This window comes from Sciurus carolinensis, chromosome 16 (assembly GCF_902686445.1).
Source record: "Sciurus carolinensis chromosome 16, mSciCar1.2, whole genome shotgun sequence".
Classification (NCBI taxonomy): domain Eukaryota; kingdom Metazoa; phylum Chordata; class Mammalia; order Rodentia; family Sciuridae; genus Sciurus; species Sciurus carolinensis.
Genome location: NC_062228.1, coordinates 6185721 through 6212918, shown reverse-complemented (window position 1 = coordinate 6212918; position 27198 = coordinate 6185721). Strand labels below are relative to the sequence as shown.

Genomic DNA, 27198 nt, shown 5'->3' with positions numbered 1-27198 from the left:
CTTCAGGCTCAGGGCTGGGGTTGTGGCTCAGAGGTGGGGCACTCACCTAGCTCATGTGAGGTACTGGGTTTGATCCTCAGCACCGCAGAAAAATAAAATAAAGGTATTGAGTCCACCTACAACTTAAAAATAATAATTAAAAAAAAAAAAACAATTCTGACTCAAAAAAAAAAAAAAAGAAAAAGAAACACTTATGGATTGCAGGAATGTGACTGCAGAGGATGCTTTAGGAAATGGCCTGCACCACACCAGGACGTGGAGCAAATACTGTAGGATCTGCACAGTTGATTTTTGCACCAGGGACTTTCATAGATGATCAGGCAGGCACACAGCAGGAGAAGCACCAGGAGCATCTATGCTCCAGAAGACTCGGGGCAGCTTCTCGTCCTTGAAGCAGTTGTCACTCCATGTAGAGGAGGCTGTCCACAGCTGCGTCCCTGTGGGGTGCTATGGGCGCCTGGGAGGTGCACCTCCATCTGCTCTGCTCTATCACCCCCTGCTTTATGTTGGCATCTCCATAAGTTTCAAAGCTGCTGATTGGTTCTATCCATTGACACCTCCCTCCCCACTCCCTCCAATGTGCTCATCATTCACAAGATATGCCCAAGAGGCAGGCTCTGCTCAGTTACCTAAACTCTACGCTTGTGTCCTCTGTATTCAAGTAATGAGAGGTAATAGAAAGATGACACGACCATGTGGCAATATCAAAAGCCTTGAACTTATGCATAATTGTTGTCCCAGTTATTCCATTTTTAGAAATTTAGTTATGAAAACAACCACAGAAGTAAAAAAAAAAAAAAAAAGATTGAACTATGAGGATGTTCATGACAGTGGTGTTTATAAGAGCAAACAATCTGTGGCAACCTAAGTGTCTAAAACGATGGCACGGGTCCATGTGCCATCTTTTGGATAATTGATCACACATCAACTTAATGGTGCATTGTGTAGCCATTATGAAAATCAGAATGAACAAGAAGACCCCATGATATTAAAATATGCAGAGTATGTTGTTCAAGGAAGGAAACAAGTTGCAAAAGCAATGTGCATGCTATGAATGGCATGCATTTTATTTCTAAAAGAGTCCTTATGTAGCGTAGCTAGGGTATGTCCCTATAAAATCTGGTGCTACCATCTTGGTTTGTCCAAACTTCCCAACTCATGCCCTTTCTAGACTCTCTGCAGTGATGCACATGGTGGGGTGGGGTATTTCATCACTGACACTTGGAATTGTGAGTGCATGCTGGTAATAAAGATGCACACTGGATTTTATGAGTTTGTTATTGATTTTAACTTTCTACATCCCCTTGTTGCCTGCATTCAGGACCACCCTCCGCCCCACCTTAGCTTGCCATGATTCCCCCATCTCCCATTTCAATGGAATTCGCAGTCTCTTGCTTGTATAAGTTACACAAATTGTTACAAAAGTTAACATTGGTGTGAAGATGAAAAAAAAACAGCAAAATCTGACCTCAGTTCCTCACTTAGTGAGAAAGGACTATCCACGCACTACCTACCACATGACCAATGAAAACGTAAATCCTCATCATCATCTGGCCAGCTCAGAGTGACTGTTGTGAAAGGGTCTACGTATACACCAGGTTCAACGTGCACCTCCATGTCTCCTTTGTGTCTCTGCTGAAGAAGCAGCCATGGTGAGACTTCCTGTCCACAGGCAGCTCAACCTCACTTCGGGGTATGCTGTCAACCCACCCCTACCCCCCAGCAATCTGTGCCAAGAGATAAAAGTAGAAGCCTTGGAATGGAGAAATACCCTAACTTATCCACCTGGCTGCCCTACATAGGGCATGGAGCCCACCACTCAGGATCACTGGGTGAGTAACTTTGAATGTGGGCTCAGGGTCCACTGTGCATTCAACTGCACTGACACAGGCCTCTCTGGACCAGGCCCTGCCTGGAGGTTCAAGAACAAAGACTCAGCCCTTGCCTTGAAATTAGGTTTAAAAAAAAAAAAAAAAAAAAAAAACAGGCACATAAATCCACAATCAATACTTGGAGGAGGGGAGCCCAGGAAGTCATGAGAGGTGGAGGAGGGAGGCAATAAGTTAAAAATGTAGCCCTTGGGACTGTCCAAAGCTCAGATTGACTCATTAGCCTGTGACCTTCAGCCAGTTTCTCAGTCTCTGAGCATCTGTTCCTCTGAGGGTTTACTAGCATCTGACCCGCAAGGCTGCTGTGATTCAATTTAAAAAGAGCCAAGCTGTTACCTCAATAAATTGGACAGTGAAGCCAGGGGACATTTCCCTGGAGGACAGGTTCCCATAACAAACACAGAAAGGGGAGGGAGGATGGGCTGGGCAATAATGGAAAGCATGCAGGTTCTAGGAAAAGGGATTGGCAGGTATGTGGAATGTTCTGGGAGTAAATTCTGGTGGGACCTGTTAAACAGCTCAGGTGGTAGGGCCTCTTGCTTAAGCCAAGAGAGCTTGGCCTGGAATAGTATGAGATTATAGAACTCAATCTCCAGTGGCCTCCCACAGCCAAGAATAAAATCCCAACTTTTTAGCACCAGGGCTCCATGTCTTCTGGCCTCTGTCCATCTCTGTAATCCTGCTCCCCCTCCCACACCAGACTCTAGCCACTCTAGCTTCAGGCAATTTCCAGCTTCAGGGCCTTCACATCCTAGCCCCTCAGCAAGCTCTTATTCTGCTTCCCAGCATACTTCTTATCTTCATGTCATCTCTTGGGAGGCCTTGTCTGACTACAGTTGCTAGACTACCCTGATAGTTGCTATTACTGCACCCGCTGGTTCTTTTTAGACACTTAACACAATTCTGAATTTCTTAGTTCTTCTATTTAGTTTGTCTCACTCAGCTTCATGAAGGCAGGGACCACATCTGTTTATTCACCATTGCATTCCCAGGCACTAACACCAATCCTTGAACATTGTAGATGCACAATAGGTCTTTATTATTGAATTAATGAATGCATGAACAATATCAATAGCAAGGAGTTGACTATTCAATCTTGCTATAACAACAAAAGAATGTGGGTTTGTTTTCTAATATAAACACTAAAGCTATAAATTTCCCTCTAAGTACTGCTTTAGCTGCACCTCACAAATTTGATTAGGTTATATTGTCATTATCATTGTTAATTTCCCTTGTTTTATCTTCGGTCCACTAATTTTATATAGAAATGTGCTATTTAATTTCTAAGATGTCTAAGCTACATATCCTAGTGATTTACAACATATTTCTGTTGTGGTTAGAAAACATGCTTTGTTTGACTTCAATCCTTTTGGGCCTCTTTTCAAATGGAAAAGACTTGGGGATTCCTCATGTTCTGGCTATTGGTACCAACAAATCAAAACTCAAAACTAACAGAGTGCTTAAATATATTTTTCTTGTGAAGTTAAGTGTTTAAAAAAGATACTCACATTCTTTCCTTTAGCATTCATTCCAGTTGGTTCTTGAAGACTGGAAGGGGCTGTGAACACAGTGGGAAGGGGCATTAAACTTTTGTAGAAAACCTTATATAAGATAGTCAAAAGGCAGAATCAGTCAGGCATGGTGGCACATGCCTGTAGTCCCAGCTCCTTGGGAGTCCGGAGCAGGATCACTTGAACCTAGAAGTTCAAGACCAGCCGGTCTGGGCAACATTGCAAGACTCCCCCTGCCCTACTGCAAAAAAAAAGGCAGTCAGAGGATCACGCTATAGATGCCCTGGGTGGGGGTGAGAAGCACTGGTCCATGGCACATGTTAATTCCTGTGGTGTAAATATTCCCACCAGGGGGGATCTCAAGCTACCAACCCAGCATTACTAAATGTGGGGTGAGAGGAAAGGGGTGCAATCAGCTCTGACAAGCTGGTGGGGTGGGCCACAGCACCCTGCAGTGTGTTTTCATCTCCTCTTATTGGCTTCTTAAGGTTATGTGGACCTGGCCAGCTTAGTTATTCTTCCTGAGTCTTAGTTTTCTCATCTACAAACAAGACTCCAGGAGCACTCAATATTGTGCTGCTAATATTATGCTTCCTAACTCTCCATCTATAAAGAATGCTATTGTGTCACATTAAAAAAAATGGAAAACACATGCTCATCTGATATGCTCTGAAGATATTGAACTGTTAATATGACTAACTTGTAACTGAAGTGTGGTGATTGAAAGAAACACAGGGTTATTCCATGTGTGTCACTTGGTTCTAGTGACTTGGGTATATTAAGTCTGTATACTCCAGCTCTTTAAAAGATACTCCTTCAGTGAATTCTCATTCACACAGCTATAACTTCGAAGGTCTATAAAATTATACAAAGCAAGGCTAAGATGCCCAAGAGACCTCTCTTAACGTTAAGAAGGAAGGTAGTCTAAAAACCTGGGATGAAGAAATCAAGAGAAAGAGTTGTTGCCTCTGCCTTGGCCATGAATTAGTTGAGTGACTTCTGCAAAGCCAAGTAGCCTCTCTGGACCTCCGATTTTATGCATAGAAAATGAGGGCTGTGGACAGTAGAGTGTGTCTTCTCCTGTGTAGGCAACCATGCCCCCTTCTTTTGGTAAGAGCAGTCACAGGTGAGGTTTTCCCTGGGAAACAATCCCTTCCCTATTCCTTGTGCTTGGTTGGGGTGGAGCTGCCCCTTCATCATAACCAGATTGTGCCTGTGGTCATGATCTTCCCACACCAAGTACCAGTTCCCTCTGGTCTCAGTCAGGTCCAGGAAGGAACCTGAACTGAGCTTGGACCAGTAAGAAGTAGCCTGGGACTTTTGCTGCAAATATCAACAAGGAATAGTCTTTCTCCTCTGGGGACAGAGATCAAAGCCTGGGACCATCTTGCTGTGCTGGGAGAGAGAATCAGATGAAGCCAACACAGAACCAAGGGGGTGGGGAGATGTCTCAAGACATTGTGTAAGTGATGGATCCAGCTCTGCTTAAGATGACATCTATCCCCCGGACTTTTCGTTTTATGAATTGATAAAATTTCCTTTCAGCTTGGTCCAGTTTGAGCTCCTTTCCTGTCCCTTGCCACTGGGCATCCTGGCAAATGCATTCGAGATGAACTTTAAGCTCTGTGATAGCTACTAATGACTGGCTAGCCAGCCGCTTTCACCCCATCCTTCCTCTTGACAGCCAGACTCCATCTTCCCCAGCAGAACCTCAAAATTCCACATCCCTGCTTTTCCAGCATCCCTTACAGCTGGGCACATCATCCTACCCTGGTCAACAGTATCCAAGGGAAGATTACTGGGTGCTAGAGAGAAAAGGTACAGAAAGAAATATCTTCCTGCTACTGCTGGAGGAAGCTGAGTTGACATACAATGTCAGCAGCCTCCTTGATTCCATCAGAGATGAGAGTAAGGACAGAGTCGAGGTCTGAGGATGGCAGAGCAGAAAGACGACTGAGCCTGGGTCCTTGCTGGCATCACTGACCATTGAATCAACCCTGGAACTACTTACTTCCTAACTTCTTATGTGAGACAAGAAAGCGCTGAATGTTAAGTCACTTGGGTTAGATGTTCTGTTACTTATAGCCTGAAACAACACAACCAATATGAATTCTTCAGAATTCCATGCCAGTGGTTCAATGTTTTACTGTACAATTGTCTCTCAGTATCCCCAGGGGACTGTTTCCAGGATCCCTTCAGATACCACAATTCAAGAACGCTCTTCATATGAAAGGGTGTTGGACTCTTGCACATAAAATAGGCACATCGTCTCCAATTATTTCTATCCTTCCGTGCTGGAGATCAAACCTAGGGCCTTGCACCTGCCAGGCAAGTGCCCTACCACTGAGCTACACCCCCAGCCCATCTCATATACTTCAAATCATCTCTAGATTACCTATAATACCTAAAATAATGTAAAGGCTATGTTGTTTGTTGTTATAGTGTATTGTTTAGGGAATAATGCAAGAGAAACATATTTCTTATTTTTTTGATCATTACCTCTTGAGAGAATTTGAATGTCTATAGTACGAGACACACATTCAGAGCCCTGTTGGAAGGGCCCCTCACTAGATCCCAAGCGACTATTTTTGTACAACCTGCAGAGACACCTTGCCTGTGATAGTGACGCTTCCTATCTCCAAGCTCAAGTTTGAGAAGGCATTCCTCAGGAACACCGTGACCAGAAAGCTGCCTGCAAAGCAAGGGGTGCAGGGTTACGGGCACTGTCGGGGACTGTACAACTTGTGCTGGGACAACGTTCCCTGCAGGTGCATTTTAGTCCATTCAGATAGCAGCCTCTGAATCTTTCTCCTCTGAGCATTTAATGAGCACCTGCTGTATGCTGGGCACAGGGCAAGGCTCCAGGGACACAGAGATGAAGGAACGTGGTCCTGTCCTCAAGGGCCTCTGATCTGGTTGTCAATAGACAGGAGTGCCAAACCATGGCAGGAATTGGTACAGAGGCATTTTGGGGAAGGGGGTTGGTTAACTTCTATCTCAGGAGACAAAGAAATTGTTTATGGGATGGAGCAGGGCTGGAACTTAGTTTCCTTCCCACGCAGGGGAGGACGTGACAGCATGACAAGGACTGAGACCTTTCGCTTTTGCCCACAAATGTTTGCGGCATGGCTGAAGCAGGACTCGAGACTTGGCATCTCTGCCTCCATTTCACGTCCGTCTTCTTTGCTCCCAGTCAGCGTGGACTCCAGGAACCAGGTCTGACCTGATAAACATCTTGTGATGAGTCCAAGCTACCCCGCGGGCGGCAGCAACTTCCTTATCAGAGACCCGGCCTGAGGATCCTGAGGTAATGATGGCCAGACCACACCCCATCAAGACCACAGGCACTGGCAACTGCGGGAAACCTCCAGCTGTGCGACCCCTAACCCTGGCCCTCATGCCCCTTTCTGAAAGACCTCCAGGTCATGGCAGCCCCTGGAAGGCAGGACTCAGGACGTGGCCTGGCTCCACGTCTTCGTGGGTAGGCTACACTGATTAAAGTTCTCGCATGCTCTTCGCAGTTGCCTTCTCTGTTTTTTGCAGGGAGTGGCTGACCTGATCTGTGGGACTCCCAGAGTCAGTCCTCAGGCCTAGGACTCGGTAACAACAGAATTGAAGGAGGGTCAAGAGAGTAGAAAGGGAGGAGAGGTTTGGGGAGGACTGCTAAGATAAGGACAGCCATCTCCTCCCACTGGAGGGGACGGGCAAGGGGAAGGACCCCTCAGCAGAGAGAGGTCTTCAGGGAAGAACTTTCCTTGGAAAATGTGGCATATGTTTTCTGAGGTTGGAACCCCAGGGGCAGGTTTCTTCCTTCTGCCCGAGTCTGTGCTGGAGGGGTGGTGGTGGAGGAGAGGCAGAGGGAATGCCGGGATGCGGCTGTGTCTGGAAATGCCCACGTCGGCTGGCAGGGGGCCAGGAGTGGGTAAGAATCTCTATCGACCCTGTGTGGGCCGTGCAGGAGGGTGCTGCTGAAGAGGGTGGGGAGAACGAGGAGGCTGGCAGAGTGGGGAGAGCCCTGGGCGAGGTGGCCAACTGAAAGGGAGGCTCCCTTCTCCTGGGAGCTGTAATCAGTGGGGCCCAGCAGGGGGCCCCAGGAGCCCTCAGAAGTCCCACCAGAGGCAGCTTCAAGCATCTTCTGGGCCCTGACACCAGGCCAGCCCGGCCAGAGTCAGCACCAAGAGCAAATGTTCCTGTTTGATCCCCTTCCCCGCCCTCCCTCAGCCCCTCTCCCGCTGGCATGGCCCAAATCTGTTGGCCTTGGCAGGGGAAGAGCCTGTTAATCATCTGAGAGTGAGCAAACAAGTGACAGGGTCACCCGGAGATAGTCAACCAGTAGGGATAAACCTTCCCACTGAGCAGCTTTCATGGGCACAGAGGGGCGAAACCCAGCGGGCGGGTGGACCATAGCCTCTCAGTATGTGTCTTTTCCAGTTCCAGTGAGTTCTGGGTTCTTCTGGTCCCATGCTGGACCCTGGTTTTCTTCTCAAATCTGTTGTCCCTGCTGCTGTCTCTTTTGCCAGATCCCTGGCTGAGGGCCTGGGAGCCCCACACCTGCCCCTCACACACCTCTGAGGTCCCCGGGAGCTGCCGGCAGAGTCCTGGTGGGCTGGAGGCCTCACGACCTTTCTGTCTGCTGATCACACCACAGGCACGCTGCCCTCAAGGCCGGCAGCTCCTTCCCAGGTCAATGCAGATGTGTGCTGTGCCCTCCTCCTCCGCTGGTGCCAGCCGGTCTGTCCCAGCCAGCACAGTCATCATGCCTACTGCCTTCCAGTTCCAACCCCTCTCTCCCCAGGGCATGGGCTGCCGCTCCTAGGACCACATTGTCCTTGACAGTTGTTGGAAGAAATCAGAATATACCGCTCTCTTCTAGTGGCCCTCAGAGAGGGTAATTTTGTCTTTCAGGGTTTCGGGGAACATCTGTCAATGTCTAGGAACACTTTTGGCTGTCATGACTTGAGGTGCTGCTATGATTTGCATCTAGTGGTAGAAGCCAAGGATGCTCCTAAATATCCCACAGTGCATGGGACAGCATCTGACTGTGACAAGGAGCTGCCCAGCACCAAATGTCAGGAGTACCCAAGTCGAGAAACCCAGTAACTGCAAACTGCTGAAGGGCAGAGAGTTGTCTCATCCTCACGGGGTGACCCAGGCAGGACCACCCCATGGGCCATGTTTGTATCCAGCACACACTGAAAACTTGACTGGCAGAACCTTGGGCTGCAAGTCAGGGAGGGACAGACGGGAGGTTGGATGCTTGCCACCACGTACCTTCAACAGGAACTGCCACGTGGTAAATCCCAGATGGCTCCTCCAAATCCTCTGCCTTTTGGGAGAAGTTTCCATTGAGTCCCGCCACCTCAAAAGTCAGCTCCTCTGGGGTGCCGTGAGCCACTGAGACATTGATCAGTAGGTCCTGGCCCAGCTCTACAAGGTCGGAAGCCCAGGAGGCCTGCAGCCCTGAGAGCGGCTGCACAAAGTGGACCGTGAGGTTCCCAGAGAGTGCAGACGTGGTGCTGTTGCTGCTGGCCCGGATCTGCAGGCGGTGTACCCCGGGGCCCGTCAGCTCCTGAGCTTCTCTGCCCAGGGTCAGATTATAGGGTAGCGAGCCCCTCTGGGTGGCAGACTCAGTCAGAGTTATGTTACCAGAAAGCACGGTGTAAGTCACTCTTGTTCCTGGACGGGGTAAGAAGAAGTTTAAAACACTGTAACAACCACACAGCTACTTGTACTTTGGCAGTTCATACTCAAGTTCTGATGTCAGATTCTGGGTACAGATGTGTATACAGATATAGATATAAAGAAATTTGTAAGGACATTACCACTCGCCAATGTTAACAGTGATTATCTCTGGGCATTGATTAGTAAGTGATTTTTTGAGGTCCTCTAAAGTATTTTTACTATGCGCATGTTACCTTTTTTTTTTTTTTTTCAATACTGGGGGTAAAACCAGGGTGCTCTACAACTGAGCTGTATCCCCAACCCTTTTCATACTTTGTTTTGAGACAGGATCTTGCTAAGTTGAACTTGCGATCCTCCTGCCTTGGCCTCCCAAGTAGCTGGGGTACAAGTGTGTACCACCATGTTACCCTTGAACTTAGAAGTGTGTAATGAAACCATTAGAAGATTCCATTGATATGGATGTTCTTACGGGGGAAGCTGAAAAGGCAGCCTCTCTTGAGGGCTGGGCTGTTTTTATGCATAAGAGTGGGCCTTGAGTCATTTCAGTGGGAGCAGGTGGAGGCCTTCAGGTCCACCTTCATGGTGACCACCTGAAACCTGCCAACATGAAGGCTCAGCCTGTTTTCCTTGGATGGGGTCTTCCTTATTGGGTGCTAAATACCGTGATTGAGTCTTACAATCTGACTTACGCCCACAAGTTAGAATTCCTTCCAAGTTAGTGTATTGCTTATTTGGATGATAATGAAGGAGGAGGAAGAGAAAATATTGGTACTTCATTATATTCATAGAATGAATGAATGAATGAATAAATGAAAGTTCGGTTTAGGTTTCCCCAGGTTCGCATATCAGCCCTCTTCAGCCGAGAAGCGCTCAAGAGCAGAAAGGAGCACCGTGAACTCGGTCCACACCTGTCCCCACTCCAGGAGCTGCTGCTGTGGCGAGGCTCTGGGTGGCAAGCCAGGTCAAACTGAGTCACGTCCCCGTCTCCACAGCTCCTGCTGCGTCACTGACATCTACAGGCGTGGTACAGATCTCACACTGGACAAAGAGCTGCCCTGGATAAGGACGGGTCTTAGCCAGGAAGGTCTCTATCAAGAGCAAGACTTTTAAAGTAACAACCGACACTCAGAGCACCAATCCATTGGAATGGAAGGTCTGAGGAATCGGAACGCACGCTGTGGCCAATCCGAATGAATTCCGTAACGAACCAGAATGGATGCCGTGACCAATCAGAACGACTCTGTGACCAAGCAGAAATGCTACCATGACCAATCAACCATGAATCTAATCTGAATCAGAATGACACCTTGACCAATCAAAAAGAGACGTGATGACCAATCAGAATGACCTCTGCAACCCATTGGAAAAGCACTGGATGGAACCTCACCATAATGGCGGGTGCGGCTGTGCCAGTGTGTACCGCTGAACATTAGCCCTGACTGCAATAACGTGACCATGTCCTGCCAGCTGATCTGGCTGCACTGAGATAGGGTCAGCCCAGCTAGAGTCCTCCCAGTCTCAACTCATCCTATTCAAATTCCCCCGACAGGAAGTGTCATGGAAGTTGTCTTGAGATGGGTCTCTGGGCAAGCGAGGAAGAGCCTTGGGAAGGCTGGGAGCTCTCACTGGCTTACTAGCCTTGTGACTATGGGCACATTTCTGAACCTTTCTGTGCCACCATTTCTTTATCTATAAAATGGAAATAATACTAGTCTATACTTGGTAGGCTAGCATAGGAAAAGCACTTAGAACAGTGTATGGCACATAGAGATGCTAAATAAATGAATGAACAGTAGCTTAACTCAAAGTGATCCCTGTCATTATTTATTAAAGCCTGGTAGTTACCTAGATAGAGGAAATCAAGGATCCTATGGCTTACCTTGACCGACCCAGTTCGGCAGACTCACCTCCATCAAGCTCCACCTGAATCCACAGAGGCTCCCCAAAGACAACCTGGCAGAGAGGGCTGGCTCCTGGTCTGGATAGGCCGGCGCACCCGGTGACACTGAGCGTCTCCATCTTATCTTGCACTCTCACTTGCTTCTGAGCTGTCACGTGCCACTCGCTGGTTGTGCACTCAGCAAACACGGTGAATTCCCCAGGAGACGTAAACTGGTGGATGACATTGCTGGACAAACTGCCGGCCAGTCAGAAGTGTTATTAGCACTGGGATGCACACATGCACACAGTCACAACTGCACTCAACCTGCCAGGCTCAGCGCAGAGAAAAGATGAAGGAGACGATGCGGACGGCCACGCCCAGCTCTCAGGGCTACACTGAGACCTCCAGGAGAGTGGAAGCGTGTAGAAACAGCAATGGAGGGTCAGGGAGGCGGGTGTCAGGTGCAAGTCCCTTCTCTGTCATGTGTTCCCCTCTGGGACTCACCCAATCCCCTTCTTGCCTCATCTGTGAAATACTAAGCTCCAGATTACCTTCCTCGGCCTCACTTTCCCCATTCGAAAAATGGGATCAGATTCTAAACGTTCAAAGTCGCGGGCACATTGTGCTTCTTATTTTCTAGGTACTAATTTTAAAACTCTCACATGGCCCACAGAGATCCACAGACCTCTCCTTCCTGACCTGCATCCCTCCTCTCCTGCTCTTTCTCCTTGCATAACAGTACAGGTCACTCAGACCACTGTCCATTTCCTGGACCACGCCTCCTCTTTCTGCTCCAAGGCTACCAAATGTGTGGTTCCTCACTGGCAGGTCTCTTGTCCCCTCTCCTTATTCATCCTCAGACTGCTCCTTGGGTCCTCCACTTGAACCTCACTTCCTAAGGGAAGCCTCCCTAACCATGGACTGGGTCAGTCTCCCTTTATGGTTCCTGTAGCTTCCTTGCCTCTCCTGGGGGCACACGTGTCCTTTGTGCTTGCTGGCTCTGTGTTGTCCTCTGCCAGTAGGCGTCAGTGCAGACAGTGTCTGTATAGTTCCAGGATCCCCCACCCCCAACAGATAACAGAATCCCCAGATGTGGTTTTTGCCTATAACCTACATATGCCATCCTGTGTACTTTAAAACATCTCCAGATTACTTAAAATATTAATATGAATGCTATGTAAATAGTTATGATACTATATTTTTAGATTTGTATTATTTTGTTTTGTCATTTTTAGTTTTTTCAAATATTTTCTATTTGAATCTGCAGATGCAGACTCACAAATCTGGTGGGCTAACTGGACCTGGTACCTCCACATACTACCTAGTACATGTTAGTGCTCAAGAAACATATGGCAAATTAACATATTTGTGAAAATGCTTAGAAAATGGTAACCCCCTTCCCAAGGCTGGTCAGGATGGAGTAAGCCCCACTACAGCCTGTCTCTTCCACTGATTTCAACTAAAAGACTTGGCAAAGACAAAAAGAAACGACGTGAGGACATTGGGCAGATTAGGAAGAGAGTCAAAATGTGAAGAATGACCCATAAGATGGGAGTTTGCTGTTTTGTTTTGCTTTTTTTTTTTTTTAATCTCTTGACTTTGACCCAAGGGTAGCCTGAATCATGAAATGTACAGCAGGTGAGGAAAGATAGCAAGAGTCCCAGGAGAAACCCCTTCTCTGTTTAGGAAGGGGACCAGTACCATGTAAGCCTGAAGCTACAGGGGAAGTCTCCATCTTTGCTCTGTTTTATTTCTCTTTTTCCTCTCCTAGACTGTCCCAAGCTGTCCCCTCTCTTGGAGCTGCATTGATAGCACAGGATAATGCAAACATCTAAATCATCAATTTAAGCCTGTCTTTCATGGGGACAGATCTCATGAAAATCAAAGGGGGATCAGGGGAAAGGGACCAATAAGAGGTGGGAGGTGGGGAGGTAGAGGGGAAGAGTTGGGGAGTGATATTGGTCAAATTGTCACTTTATGCAGATCTACCAATATATAACAACAGATCCCATCATTACATGCAGGTATAATGCACCAATAAAAAAGATGGAAAAAAAGAAAAGAAAGCCCATCCTTCCCTCCAGAGGAAATACAAATGTGCTAGAGAAGAGGATTCCTTAACTCTATGATTGAACCAGCAAAAATCACAAGCTCACCCCCAAACTGCACATGTGTAGACACAGACCCAAAAGAAACAGCACAGGCTTTGTGAACTAAATGACAACAGAGACCATGGCCTGGGAGATGCATGCATGGAACAGACTCCAATAGCTCTGAAAACTGAACTGTCATGGAAACTGCTTCAGAGAAGGCAACTCAGACAAGTGATCTGAACCTATGTAGGTTGGTTGCCTGTTAAAACATATAAATGTTTAAAATAAACTTCCAGAAGATTTCAACAATGCCCAGAATTTCAGAACATATTACTCAAAATGCTCAGAATGCAATCCAAAATTATTTGATATATAAAGAACTGGAAAATGTGACCGCACATCAGGGGAAAATAAAATCAACAGTCAGTCTTGAGATGTTGGAATTATCAGATGAAGACATTAAGGCAGCTATTATAAGCGTGCTCCAGGAAGTAAAAGTAAACTATCTTGAAATGAATAGAAAGACATGCATTTGAGTTTCAAGATGGTGGACTAGGGGGCGGCTGCATTTCACATTGCTCCAGGACGCAAGATTCAAAAGAGGAGATAGTGAGAGACTTGGGACCAACTCAAAGCCGCCGGGTGAGTCTCTCCCATTGGGGAGGCGTCCCGGATGGGGCAGTAGCCCCGGAACGAAGGGAATTTGTGAAGTGGAGTTGCTCGGCGAGGCGCCCCTCCCCCTGCTGGAGCGGTAAACACGGACAACTGGGATCATCGTAGAGGAGGCGGCTCAGCACAGTGCTTGGACTCGGAGCAACCACTGGGGCTCCGGGCGGCTGCCTGAGGAGGAGCTGCGTGGCGAGCTGTTTAGACCCAGAACGACCGCTTCTGAACACCGGGGTTTGCCCGGAGGAAGAGGAGAAGCGCGGCAGGTCGCTTGATCTAGGAGTGACTGCATCAGAGCCACAGGCGGTTGCCAGAGGAGGAGCTGCGTGGCAAGCTGTTTGAACTCAGAACGACTGCTCCTGAACACCGGTGGCCTGCCGGAGGAGGAGCGTGGTGGGTCACTTGGTCTCGGAGCCACCGCTCCTGAACACCCGGGGGGCTACCCCGAGGAGGAGGAGGAGGAACAGGGCGGGTCACTTGGACTTGGAGTGACTGCCTAGGGCTATGGGCGGTTGGCGGGAGGAGGAGACTCGAAGTGAGTTGCTTGGGCTCCTAGTGACTGCGTCGGAAACCCGGCCGCTTGTCCGGAGGAGGAGGTGTGTGGCGGGTCTCTGGGTATCGGAGCTATTGTACGGGGCTCCAGGTGGTGACTCAGAGGAGGGGCCGCATAGCCAGGCAATTAGGTGCAGAGCAGGGTCCCAGGAGCTAGGTGGCTTCTTGCTGGAAGAGCCGCACAGAGACACACCTAGGGGCGGAGCGAAGTTTCCAGGACTGCGGTCAGAGTCTCTGGGAGAGGCAGCCTAAGGAGACTCGCCTGCGAAGGGTGAGGCTCCCAGGCCCAGGAGGTAGATCCGGGCCCCTGGGAACGTTGCAGAGGAAGACAGCCCAGCCCAGGCGGTAGTTGTAGATTGAGGGGAACCTCTAGGAGGGGAACTGATCAGCAAGACATCCCCACCGAGTGAGTCTTCCCTGCCTGATGAGGTTTTCCCACAGGGACGGTAAAACCAGAGACACAGGCACAAACAGGACTTGCCTCAGCCTGCAGCCTAGTTCCCCGTTGGATGACCATTGGTCAACAAGTGGAGGCACCTCTGCCCACTAGCAGGGAATATACGCCACCTGAGGATCACCACCCCTAGAGAGGCAGCTTCTTTGTGGAGCTCCGCATTATCAACTTCCTCCAAGATTTCAGGCTACTGAAGGATAAGAGGGGATATACCAGCAATCTTCAGGGACATTATAAGTCGATAGAGGAAATCTGCAATATCTTAATGACCCACTGATTCCTGAACAATATGAGAAAACAAGGGAAGAAAATGCCCCAAACAAATCTAGATGTTACATCAATAAAATCCAATGACAGCATGGCAGAAGAAATGACAGAAAGGGAGTTCAGAATGTACATAATTAAAATGTTTAGGGAAGCAAACAATGAGATGAAAGAGCAAATGCAGGCATTGAATGAGATGAAAGAGCAAATGCAGGCATTGAATGATGAGATGAAAGAGCAAATGCAGGCATTGAATGATAGCACCAGTCGACAGTTAAAAGAGCAAATACAGGAAGCAAAAGATCATTTCAATAAAGAGTTAGAGATATTGAAAAAAAACCAAACAGAAATCCTTGAAATGAAGGAAACAATAAACCAAATTAAGAACTCCATAGAAAGCATAACCAATAGGATAAAACACCTGGAAGACAGAACTTCAGATATTGAAGACAAAATATTTAATCTCGAAAGCAAAGTGGAACAAACAGAGAAGATGGTAAGAAATCATGAACAGAATCTGCAAGAACTATGGGATATCATGAAAAGGCCAAATTTGAGAATTATTGGGATTGAGGAAGGCTTAGAGAAACAAACCAAAGGAATGAATAATCTATTCAATGAAATAATATCAGAAAATTTCCCAAATCTGAAGAATGAAATGGAAAATCAAGTCCAAAAGGCTTATAGGACTCCAAATACACAAAATTACAACAGACCCACACCAAGGCACATTATAATGAAAATACCTAACATACAAAATAAAGACAGAATTTTAAAGGCTGTGAGAGAAAAGAACCAAATTACATTCAGGGGGAAACCAATACAGATATCAGCAGATTTTTCAATCCAGACCCTAAAAGCTAGAAGGGCCTGGAACAACATTTTTCAAGCTCTGAAAGAAAATGGATGCCAACCAAGAATCTTATACCCAGCAAAACTTACCTTCAAATTTGACGATGAAATAAAATCATTCCATGATAAACAAAAGCTAAAAGAATTTACAAAAAAAAAGCCAGCATTACAGAACATTCTCAGCAAAATATTTCATGAGGAAGAGATAAAAAACAAAGAAGCATATCAGCAAAGGGAGGAATTACCCTAAAGGAATTGTCAAATAAAGGAGGAACCAAGATGTGTCCAAAAATAAATAAATAAATAAATAAAATTTTAAATATGAACCAAATGACTGGGAATACAAATCATATCTCAATAATAACCCTGAATGTTAATGGCCTGAATTCATCAATCAAAAGCCATAGACGGGCAGATTGGATTAAAAAGAAAGATCCAACAATATGTTGCCTGCAAGAGACTCACCTCATAGAAAGAGATACCCATAGACTAAAGGTGAAAGGATGGGGAAAAACATACCATGCACATGGACTCAGCAAAAAAGCTGGAGTATCCATCCTCATTTCAGATAATGTGGACTTCAAGTCAATGTTAGTCAGAAGGGATAAAGAAGGACAATCATAAACATCTATGCCCCAAACAGTGGCTCATCCATGTATGTTAAACAAATCCTTCTCAATTTTAGAAACCAAATAGACCATAACACAATAATACTAGGTGATTTTAACATGCCTCTCTCACCACTGGACAGATCTTCCAAACAAAAATTGAACAAAGAAACCATAGATCTCAATAACACAATCAATAATTTAGACTTAACAGACATTTATAGAATATACCATCCAACCAAGAGCGAATACACTTTCTTCTCAGCAGCACATGGATCCTTCTCTAAAATAGACCATATATTATGCCTCAAAGCTAATGTCAGCAAATACAAGAAGATAGAGACACTACCTTGTATTCTATCAGATCATAATGGATTGAAGTTAGAAATAAATGAAAGAGTGAAAAACAGAAACTACTCCAACACCTGGAGATTAAACAATATGCTATTATATGATGAATGGATAACAGAAGATATTAGGAAGGAAATTAAAAAATTCTTAGAGGTAAACGAGAACAAAGAAACATCATATCGAAATCTCTGGGACACTATGAAAGCAGTACTTAGAGGAAGATTTATTTCATGGAGCACATTTAATAAAAGAAGTAAAACTCAAAAAATAAACGACCTAACACTACAGCTCAAAGCCCTAGAAAAAGAACAGACCAACACCAAAAGTAGTAGAAGACAGGAAATAGTTAAACTCAGAGCTGAAATCAACGAAATTGAAACAAAAGAAACAATACAAAAATTGACAAAATAAATAGTTGGTTCTTCGAAAAAATAAACAAAATTGATAAACCTTTAGCCACACTAACAAAGAGAAGACGAGAGAAAACCCAAATCACTAAAATTCGGAATGAACAAGGAAATATCACAACAGACACGACTGAAATACAAAACATAATTAGAAGCTATTTTGAAAATCTATACTCCAACAAAATAGAAAATTTTGAAGACATCAACAGGTTTCTAGAGACATATGAATTGCCTAAACTGAACGAGGAGGACATACACAATTTAAATAGACCAATTTCAAGTAATGAAATAGAAGAAGTCATCAAAAGCCTACCAACAAAGAAAAGTCCAGGACCAGATGGGTTCTCAGCCGAATTCTACAAAACCTTTAAAGAAGAGCTCATTCCAATACTTCTCAAAGTATTCCATAAAATAGAAGAGGAGGGAACCCTCCCAAACTCATTCTATGAAGCCAATATTACCCTGATACCTAAACCAGACAGAGACACATCGAGGAAAGAAAATTTCAGACCAATATCCTTAATGAACATCGACGCAAAAATTCTCAACAAAATTTTAGCAAATCGCATACAAAAACATATTAAAAAGATAGTGCACCATGATCAAGTGGGTTTCATCCCAGGGATGCAAGGTTGGTTCAACATCAGGAAATCAATAAATGTCATTCACCATATCAATAGACTTAAAGTCAAGAATCATATGATTATTTCGATAGATGCAGAAATAGCATTTGATAAAATACAGCATCCCTTCATGCTCAAAACACTAGAAAAAATAGGGATAGTGGGAACATTCCTTAACATCTATGCTAAGCCCATGGCTAATATCATTCTAAATGGTGAAAAACTGAAAGCATTCCCTCTAAAAACTGGAACAAGGCAGGGATGCCCTCTTTCACCACTTCTATTCAATATCGTCCTTGAAACTCTAGCCAGAGCAATTAGACAGACCAAAGAAATTAAAGGGATACGAATAGGAAAAGAACTCAAACTATCCCTATTTGCTGATGATATGATTGTATACTTAGAGGAACCAGGAAATTCCACCAGAAAACTTTTAGATCTCATAAGTGAATTCAGTAAAGTAGAGGGATATAAGATCAATGCACATAAATCTAAGTCATTTTTATACATAAGCGATGAATCTTCAGAAAGAGAAATCAGGAAAACTACCCCATTCACAATAGCTTCGAAAAAAAAAATACTTGGGAATCAATCTCACAAAAGAGGTGAAAGACCTCTACAATGAGAACTACAGAACACTAAAGAAAGAAATTAAAGAAAACCTTAGAAGATGGAAAGATCTCCCATGGTCTTGGATAGGCAGAATTAATATTGTCAAAATGGCTATACTACCTAAAGTGCTATACAGATTCAATGCAATTCCAATTAAAATCCCAGTGATGTACCTTACAGAAATAGAGCAAGCAATTATGAAATTCATCTGGAAGAATAAAAAACCCAGAATAGCTAAAGCAATTCTTGGCAGAAAGAGTGAAGCAGGGGGTATCGCAATACCAGATCTTCAACTCTACTACAAAGCAATAGTAACAAAAACGGCATGGTATTGGTACCAAAATAGAAAGGTGGATCAATGGTACAGAATAGAGGACACGGACACAAACCCAAATAAATACAATTTTCTCATACTAGACAAAGGGGCCAAAAATATGCAATGGAGAAAAGATAGCCTCTTCAACAAATGGTGCTGGGAGAACTGGAAATCCATATGCAACAGAATGAAACTAAACCCATATCTCTCACCATGCACAAAACTAAACTCAAAATGGATTAAGGATCTCAGAATCAGACCAGAGACCTTGCATCTTATAGAAGAAAAAGTAGGTCCAGAACTTCAACATGTCGGCTTAGGACCAGACTTCCTCAACAGGACTCCCATAGCACAAGAAATAAAAGCAAGAATCAATAACTGGGATAGATTCAAACTAAAAAGCTTTCTCTCAGCAAAGGAAACTATCAGCAATGCGAAGAAAGAGCCTACAGAGTGGGAGAAAATCTTTTCCAATCATACTTCAGATAGAGCACTAATCTCCAGAATCTATAAAGAACTCAAAAAACTCTACACCAAGAATGTAAATAATCCAATTGACAAATGGGCTAAGGAAATGAATAGACACTTCACAGAAGAAGATCTACAAGCAATCAACAAACATATGGAAAAATGTTCAACATCTCTAGTAATAAGAGAAATGCAAATCAAAACCACCCTAAGATTCCATCTCACCCCAATTAGAATGGCGATTATCAAGAATACAAGCAACAACAGGTGTTGGCGAGGATGTGGGGAGAAAGGTACACTCTTACATTGCTGGTGGGGCTGCAAATTAGTGCAGCCACTCTGGAAAGCAGTGTGGAGATTCCTTAGAAAACTTGGAATGGAACCACCATTTGACCCAGCTATCCCACTCCTTGGCCTATACCCAAAGGACTTAAAATCAGCATACTACAGAGATACAGCCACATCAATGTTCATAGCTGCTCAGTTCACAATAGCCAGGTTGTGGAACCAACCTAGATGTCCTTCAATTGATGAATGGATAAAGAAAATGTGGTGTGTGTATATATATATATATATATATATATATATATATATATATATATATACAATGGAATATTACTCAGCCATAAAGAATGATAAAATTATGGCATTTGCAGGCAAATGGATGAAACTGGAGAATATCATGCTAAGTGAGATAAGCCAATCTCAAAAAACCAATGGACAAATGATATTGCTAATAAGTGGATGATGACACATAATGGGGGGTGGGAGGGGTTAGTGTTAGGGTTAGAGTTAGGGTTAGGGAGGGGGGCAAGAATGGAGGAAGGAAGGACTGTATAGAGGGAAAAGAGGGGTGGGAGGGGTGGGGGGAAGGGGAAAAAAATAACAGAATGAATCAAACAACATTACCCTATGTAAATTTATGATTACACAAATGGTATGCCTTTACGCCATGTACAAACAGAGAAACAACATATATCCCATTTGTTTACAATAATAAAAAAAAAAAGAAAGACATGCATTTCCAGCAGAGAAACAAACAACAGAACAAGATGGAAATTTTAGAACTGAAAAACACAATATATGAAATAGGAAATTCATTTGATGAGTTCAATAGTAGAATAGAGAGGAAAGAGGGAAAAGTCAGAGAACTCAAAGATAGACCAAGAGAAGTCCAATCTGAAGAACAGAGAGAAAAACATTAAATAACAGAATGGACTAGGCGTGGTGGTACATGCCTGTAACCCCAGCAACTCGGGAGGTTGAAGCAGGAGGATAGCATGTTTGAAGCCAGAATAGGTAACTTAGCAAGCCCCCGTCTCAAAATAAAAAATAAAAAATAAAAACCTATTTGGGAATGTGGTTCAGTTGTAGATCACACCTGGGTTAAATACACAGTACCAAAAACCAGAGTGTCAGCCACCTATGCAACAATATCCGAAGATCTAACCTTTGTATCATTGGCTCCCCAGAGAAGAGGGAGCAAGATTGGTATAGAAAAAGATATTTGAGGAAATAATGGTGAAAACATCTCAAACATGACAAAAGATGTATAGTAACAGATTTAAGAAGTTCAATGAACCCCAAACAGGAAATAAAGCAAACCACACCCATATCTATAATAATCAAACTGCTGAAGTCAAGGTAAGGGAAAAAAGTCTTGAAAGTAGTCAGAAAAAAGGTATGTTACATATAAAAAATGATTTGAATGACTGTAGATTTCTCAACAGAAACTGTGGGTGTCAGAAGATGCTGAAACTTTTCTAAACAGCTGCAAAGGATAGAGTTGTCAACACAGAATTCTAGATCGCAAAAGTATATGTAGGAAGTAAAGCAAAATAAAGACATTCTCAGGCAACTAAGAGAATTTGTTGCTAGATCATCTCCTCTGAAAGAAATGTTAGTGGAAGCTCTTCCCAGCTGAAGGGAGATAACAGAAGGAAATTTGGAACGTCAAGAATGAAGGAAGAGTGCAAGATACAGTAAATATGTGGTTGAATGTGTAGACTGTTTTCCCATCCTAAATTCTTTCAAATACATATGACTGTTGAAGGGAGTTTTCAATGTACCTGAATGTCATATCCATGACAATTACAGCATACAGGAGTGTGGCTCCTAATGGATAAAGAGGGAGCCTAGCAAGGCTTCAACACTTTACCTAATGGGGTAAAATGTTAACCCTCTGTAGACCAGGAAGGTTTCAGTATGTATATTGTAAACCCTGCAGCAACCACTGAAATATAGCCAACAGTCAATATATCAGTTAAAATGGAATGCTAAAATCATTCAAATCATCCAAAAGAAGGCAGGAAAGGGGAGAAGAAGAAAGAAAAACAGGGCCAACCAAAAACGATTTTTAAAATGGCAGACTTCTCTCTAACTATGGCAGCAATTACATTAATTGTAAATGGTCTAAATACACCAATGCTTGTGCCTCACTGGATCTTAAGAAACTAAGACCCAACAGTGTGCTGTCCGCCAGAAGTCCACTTTAAACAAAAAGACATGGCCATATTAAAGTAAAAGAATGAAACACAAAACAGCAAGCACTAGATTGAACATTATCAGGCAATGTAGACTTCAGAACAGGAAAACAGTAACTCTCCATGGAAATGTGATCTATCTGGAAGAAGCCATTTATTCCCTTCTCTGAACTCCGATGTCAGCTGAAATTGCCCAGGACTAAAAGGCAGAGAAATGAATCTTTCCTAACTTCTCCCTCAGCAATCTCACCAAAGGGAGAAGACTGCAAAGTGGTTTTAGAAACTACTGCCAGCAAAGGGAGGTACGCTCAGAACACAGAGAGGAAGAGAGAGGGAGAGAACAACTTAAAAATTCATACTGTGATCCTGTATGATCCTATGACCAGCAAGTCCTTTCTTGGGTATAAATCCAGGAGTAATGCAAGCATACATGTAGGAAGAGGTGGGCTAGAATGTTGGTGGCAGCACAATTTGTAATAGCCCCAAATGATAAAAACATCCAAGTGCTCACCAACACTAGAATGCATAAGCTGGAAGCATGCTCACTCTGTCTAGTGGTATGCAGCAATGAGAAAAGAAGTCAGAATTATATACAATATGAATAAATCCAAAAACGTGATGTTCAGCAGAAGACAGACACAGTATATACTCTATGATTCCACTTACTTTAGCTTCAAATGCAGGTTACTCACCTGAGAGGTTAGGAAATTAGGGTAGTGGTTATCCTTGAGGCTGGAAGGGAACTGAGAGGGACATTGGGGAGGTTGGGCAGGTGACTCTCCCAACCCAGCAGATGGTTACATGTGTGTCTTGGTTATTACAATGGATTAAGCCCTACCTTTTTTATCACTTTTCTGTATGTATGTTGTACTTCGAAAGAAAGGTTAAAAAATAGCTCAAGACTCTTGTCGCTCAATGACTTGCACTTGTGACTAATATTTACCTTTAAGGAGATGCAATTTTCTTTGAAGAAAAAGCCCCCATTTCTGGCCTTTGCTCCTGGTATCTAGCTGTCAGAATGCCATAGTCTGTGTCACTTTGTTATGCCCCTGACAGGTGGCCCCCTAGGTTGGTAGATGAAACCATCTCACCAAGTCAGGCAGTGGGATAAAGCAGAAAGAGTGGAGAACCAGGGTCCCATCTCCTAGAAGTCCTCTGGATACCTACAGAACCTAATATCCTCAAATCTAAAGTAATATCAACGAAGCACCTGAGTCTCAGTTCCCTGAGACTGAGATAGAACCAGCCTTGGCAGGGCTGTTATTAGGTTTAAAGGATATGACAGCTGAGGAGGTATCTGGTATGTAATAAACCCAAATATCGTAGTTTTATATAACAGGATGCCATTGTGTTCTACTTGACCTGTTAAATAAAAGCATTATACACTTTGGTATAATATTGATATAATAATAAGAATTAAGGAATCAACTCTACCAGTTATTTTCTTCTTTGTGGTCTCATATGCTCCTTAAAATTATCCAGTGAGCTGGGTGTGGTGGCACACACCTATAATCCCAGCGACTCGGGAAGCTGAGGCAGGAGGATCACGAGTTCAAAGCCAGCCTCAGCAAAAGTGAGGTGCTAAGCAACTCAATGAGACCATCTCTAAACAAAATACAAAATAGGGCTGGCGATGTGGCTCAGTGGTAGAGTGCCCCTGAGATCAATCCCCGGTACCCACCCCCCACAAAGAAAAGCAACACTGCAAACCATACTAACAACATAGGCCATGTAATTCCCAGTCTAAAAATTCTTCTTTGCTCCTCTGTAGTGGATGCTGTGGTGCATTGCCCAAGTTTCCTCAAGACTGGAGGCTGTGTCCTCCAGGTCCCACGGCTGCATCCAACTCCAGGGACCCCTGTAGTCACAGGAAGATCCCTCACCCAAGGTGTCATGCAGGACATTCTGCATCCAATGACTGCTCCATGCCAGGGGTAAGTGCCCACTCTCTGGCCTCAACTAGAGATGCCCTGAGAGCCACCTACCTCAGGTCTCCGTGACATTGGTGGGACCTCGGTGGGGGCTGCTTCCAGTTCCACTTCTCCCTCTGCACCCTGCAGCACCCCTCCCACACCCCAACCCGGGCTTTTTCCCAGCACTCTTCCTGCGTACTCTCCTCTGCCCTCCTAGGACTGGCTGGCATACAGGCCCTCGGGACAGGGGCCCTGGTGAGCTTCCTGGCAGCTCTAGTTTTTCGACATCCCCCGAATGCCAGGTAGCATGCGATGTTAGCAGTCATCTGAGCACGCCACGCCTTCCAGGCCAGGCTGCTCCCTCTTCCCTAGACCCGCTGCTCCAGCCTTAGAATTCTAGCCCCCAAAGGACTTTCACTCTAGAGTCCTTTCCGACTGTCGCCTTCTGTCACCTTCCTCTGTGCCTCCCAGCAGCCTGTGTACACTAGGTCATTCTAAGGCTTGTGTTGCCTTGTGAATTCGGGGTCTCCCACAAGTTCCTCAACTGTGCTCAAGTGGCAGTTCTGAATGATGGAAGAATGGTGTCAACCCCCCAATCTGCCAGTAGGTGGCGCTTGGTTACCCAACACTGAACTCGACCAAACTGCCTTGTGAAAATTGTCCCGGAAGGTCCACCATACAATCTCAGAAATGCAGAAAGCTTTCCTGAAAGAAACAAAAGATCCCACTGTACAAATGAACACAAGTCTCAAAGAACATCAGGCGGGAAGGCAGCTCTCAAGGAGGACTTCTGACTTCTGTGACACCATTTCCACTTGAGGCTGAAGTCACCCCCTCCCCTCATGAATATATCTACAGTGGATCTGGAGGGTCTGATTTTAAAATCTCTTCCTCTTGGACTAACAAGGAGTTAATCAAAAGTAGGAGTCTGTATAACACCTACTGAAAGAAAAACCGAGTGACATCCACACAAAGCATGTGGCTTCTGTATACTTAAAGTCCATGCCCTTTCCATATTGCAAATGGAGAAGTGGGGTTGCTGGCATTAACAAGAGAGCCTCTGGGATATGACCCCAATGTGAGTTAATAATAGAAGCTAGTGGGTAGCAGTAAGTTCCTACAAAACTTTATGTGAAATTGGGTTACCAGCAGAGTCAACACAGACAAGAGAAGCCACCCAGCCCTCCCAAGAACCATGAGAAATAATAATTATTATTTTAAGTCACTGAGTTTGAGGCAGGATGTGCTTGTTATATGGCAACACTGACCAATGCAATCTGACCCCGGGCTCAGAGACTCCTCTTACCTGGGAGGGTAGTAGGGATCAAAAGTGTGGCCATCTCCCATATTGAGTATGCAGGACAGATTTCCAATGTAGGGAGAGAGCAGCCATGTCAGGGAGATGGTGACATTGTCAAAGACGAAACTCCCATTGGTCACCACCAGTCGCAGGCCTGCAGAACCAAACATGAGATCTGAAACCCTTGCGAAGCAAAGTTGCGTGTTTCTGCTTAAAACCTACCCTGTTCTACCACCTGACTTCATTTTTATGTGAGGCATTTAAAGTTTAATTTTGAAAGTTCTGTCAAATTTTCTTTTCATTCAAAGGTAGTATGGGTGTGAAATGTATAAAGGACCCAGAATGAAAAGCAAGCCACCCCTGCACTCCCGTCCCTCAGCTCTCTGCCAGAAGCAACCTGCTACCTGTCCAGGTTCCCCTTCGAGGCAGCCACACACAGCACCGCTGTCCTTTATTTACACAGACGGTGCCCGCTGGATTCCCGGTTCAGCACCTTGCATGTTTTCACTTAGCATATATCAGAGATTGCTCCCTATGACCACAGTTAGAGCTGCCTTATTCTTTTTAACAGCTGCACAATGTACCCCGATTTATTTAGCCAGCCTTCTATCGATTGTCCAAATGATTTTACAGTGGTTAAAAAGACAAAAGGCAAAACCCCTTTAAGAAACTCTACTTGGCTAAGGTGACAGATGAATCATTGTAAGTCACTTCGTGCACACTGAATTTTACAAAACCTTGAACTTCAAAAGCTGGCACAGAGGACAGAGTGAGGGAGGTGGAGTCAGCGTGGCCTCCACAGCCCTGGGCTAACCCAGGCACTGCAGTGTTTCACTGTCTGGTGAAAAGTACCTTCTGGAGTTGGTCTGACATTCATCGTGGTCCTGATCAGAGTTTCCTAAGGATGCTCAGCATGCAGCTGGGCCCTCTGGATATAGTAATCAGGGTGCTGGATAAAGTCCCTTCCTTCACAAATCAGAACACACTGGTTCATAAGGGAGCTGGATATTTAAAATCAAGGTAGGGGCAGGAAATCTGGTCCACATGGTCACCAGACCCAGGACTCGCTTTTGCTTTAAGCGACACATTTGTCCAGCAACAGCAATGCTACAGCTGGCAAAGCTCCAAAGGGTACCCTTTGTCCACTAGCAAAACCACCAAATGGAAATTGCTGCCCAAACACGTTGCCTGCTCTTCCCAGAAAACAGAATGGACACATCTCACCTGCTCTTAATTTCCCCCGCGCACATTCAGCAAACTCATGGTGCTGGTAAAACCTGTCTCCGTGGTCACCCTCCCCTTTCTTCACCCTGTCCTCTTGGATCCTCCCTCCTTCTGTTCTAGATGTCCTCTGGGGACCCCAGCATTCCCTGGCTCATCTTTTCCCTCCCGAGCTCCTTGTCTCTATTGCTTGTGTCCTCAGTAGAAGCTGCTGTTCTATGTGATTTGTCAGACGGTGGCTCAGTGTGGTTTCACAGCCTTGGGGGAAGCTGGTACTTTCCTACCCTGTTGGTAAGATGCAACCACTTTAGAGGGAAATGCCTGTTACCCTTAAAAATGCACACACCCTAGGACCCAGCACTCCCACCAGTAGGGATCTCTCCTTTAAAAATAATACCAGGCACATGGCAAGATATATGCACAAGGTTGAACACAGGGGAGTGACATGTGACAAAGGAAATTGGGAGCAATCCAAATATCCATCAAGAGGGGGGCTTTGACATAACCTAGTGATGGAAGACAAGGCAGTGTCCAGTGACTTGGAGAGATGCCAGGACATGTTAAGTGAAAAAGAACTGAGTTGTAGACTACTATGTTTGACATGATATATTTTTATAAAAAATATAGACAAATATATTCATACATAGCCATGTCTATGCAAACATTTTTAAAAAGCAGGAAAGTTTCTGTTCTAAGTAACTAATAGTGTTTCCTTATGGGGAGCAGGCTTGCCAAATTGAAGGGAAGGGGTTTTTTCCTTCTTAATTTATACAGCTTTTATGAATTGTGATAATGTGGATTAATTTTTGTGGCTTTCAAGATGTGTCCTCTTAAAAGTGAGAGATCCTTTGGTGCCTTCCAGATCAAGCAACCTGGCATCTGTCTGTTGTGAGGACTGGGTCATTCCCAGGAAATTTAACCTGAAGGGTCCTGGGGTCAACACTTCATTTTCCTGCTTAACGTCTGCAGCACGAGCTGCAAATGCTTTACCCTAAGAAGCCAGGTGGGGGGCGGGGCTCAGGCTGCAGGGAAGCTGTTTTGGTGAGGAAGC

The 27198-nt window shown here is 44.8% G+C and overlaps 1 protein-coding gene across 1 annotated transcript in view; it reads right to left on the bottom strand.

Annotated features, from left to right (window-relative positions):
• LOC124967120 (polycystic kidney disease protein 1-like 2) overlaps nucleotides 1–27198 on the bottom strand; it is a 46344-nt gene that overhangs the window by 11381 nt on the left and 7765 nt on the right. The window contains exons 5-10 of the mRNA XM_047529154.1: nucleotides 24933–25080; nucleotides 10990–11219; nucleotides 8668–9076; nucleotides 6015–6088; nucleotides 3398–3447; nucleotides 1515–1632 (exon numbers count right to left, since the gene is read on the bottom strand). Of these exons, the coding sequence (XP_047385110.1) occupies nucleotides 1515–1632; nucleotides 3398–3447; nucleotides 6015–6088; nucleotides 8668–9076; nucleotides 10990–11219; nucleotides 24933–25080 (1029 nt within the window). The remainder of the gene's footprint in view (nucleotides 1–1514; nucleotides 1633–3397; nucleotides 3448–6014; nucleotides 6089–8667; nucleotides 9077–10989; nucleotides 11220–24932; nucleotides 25081–27198) is intronic.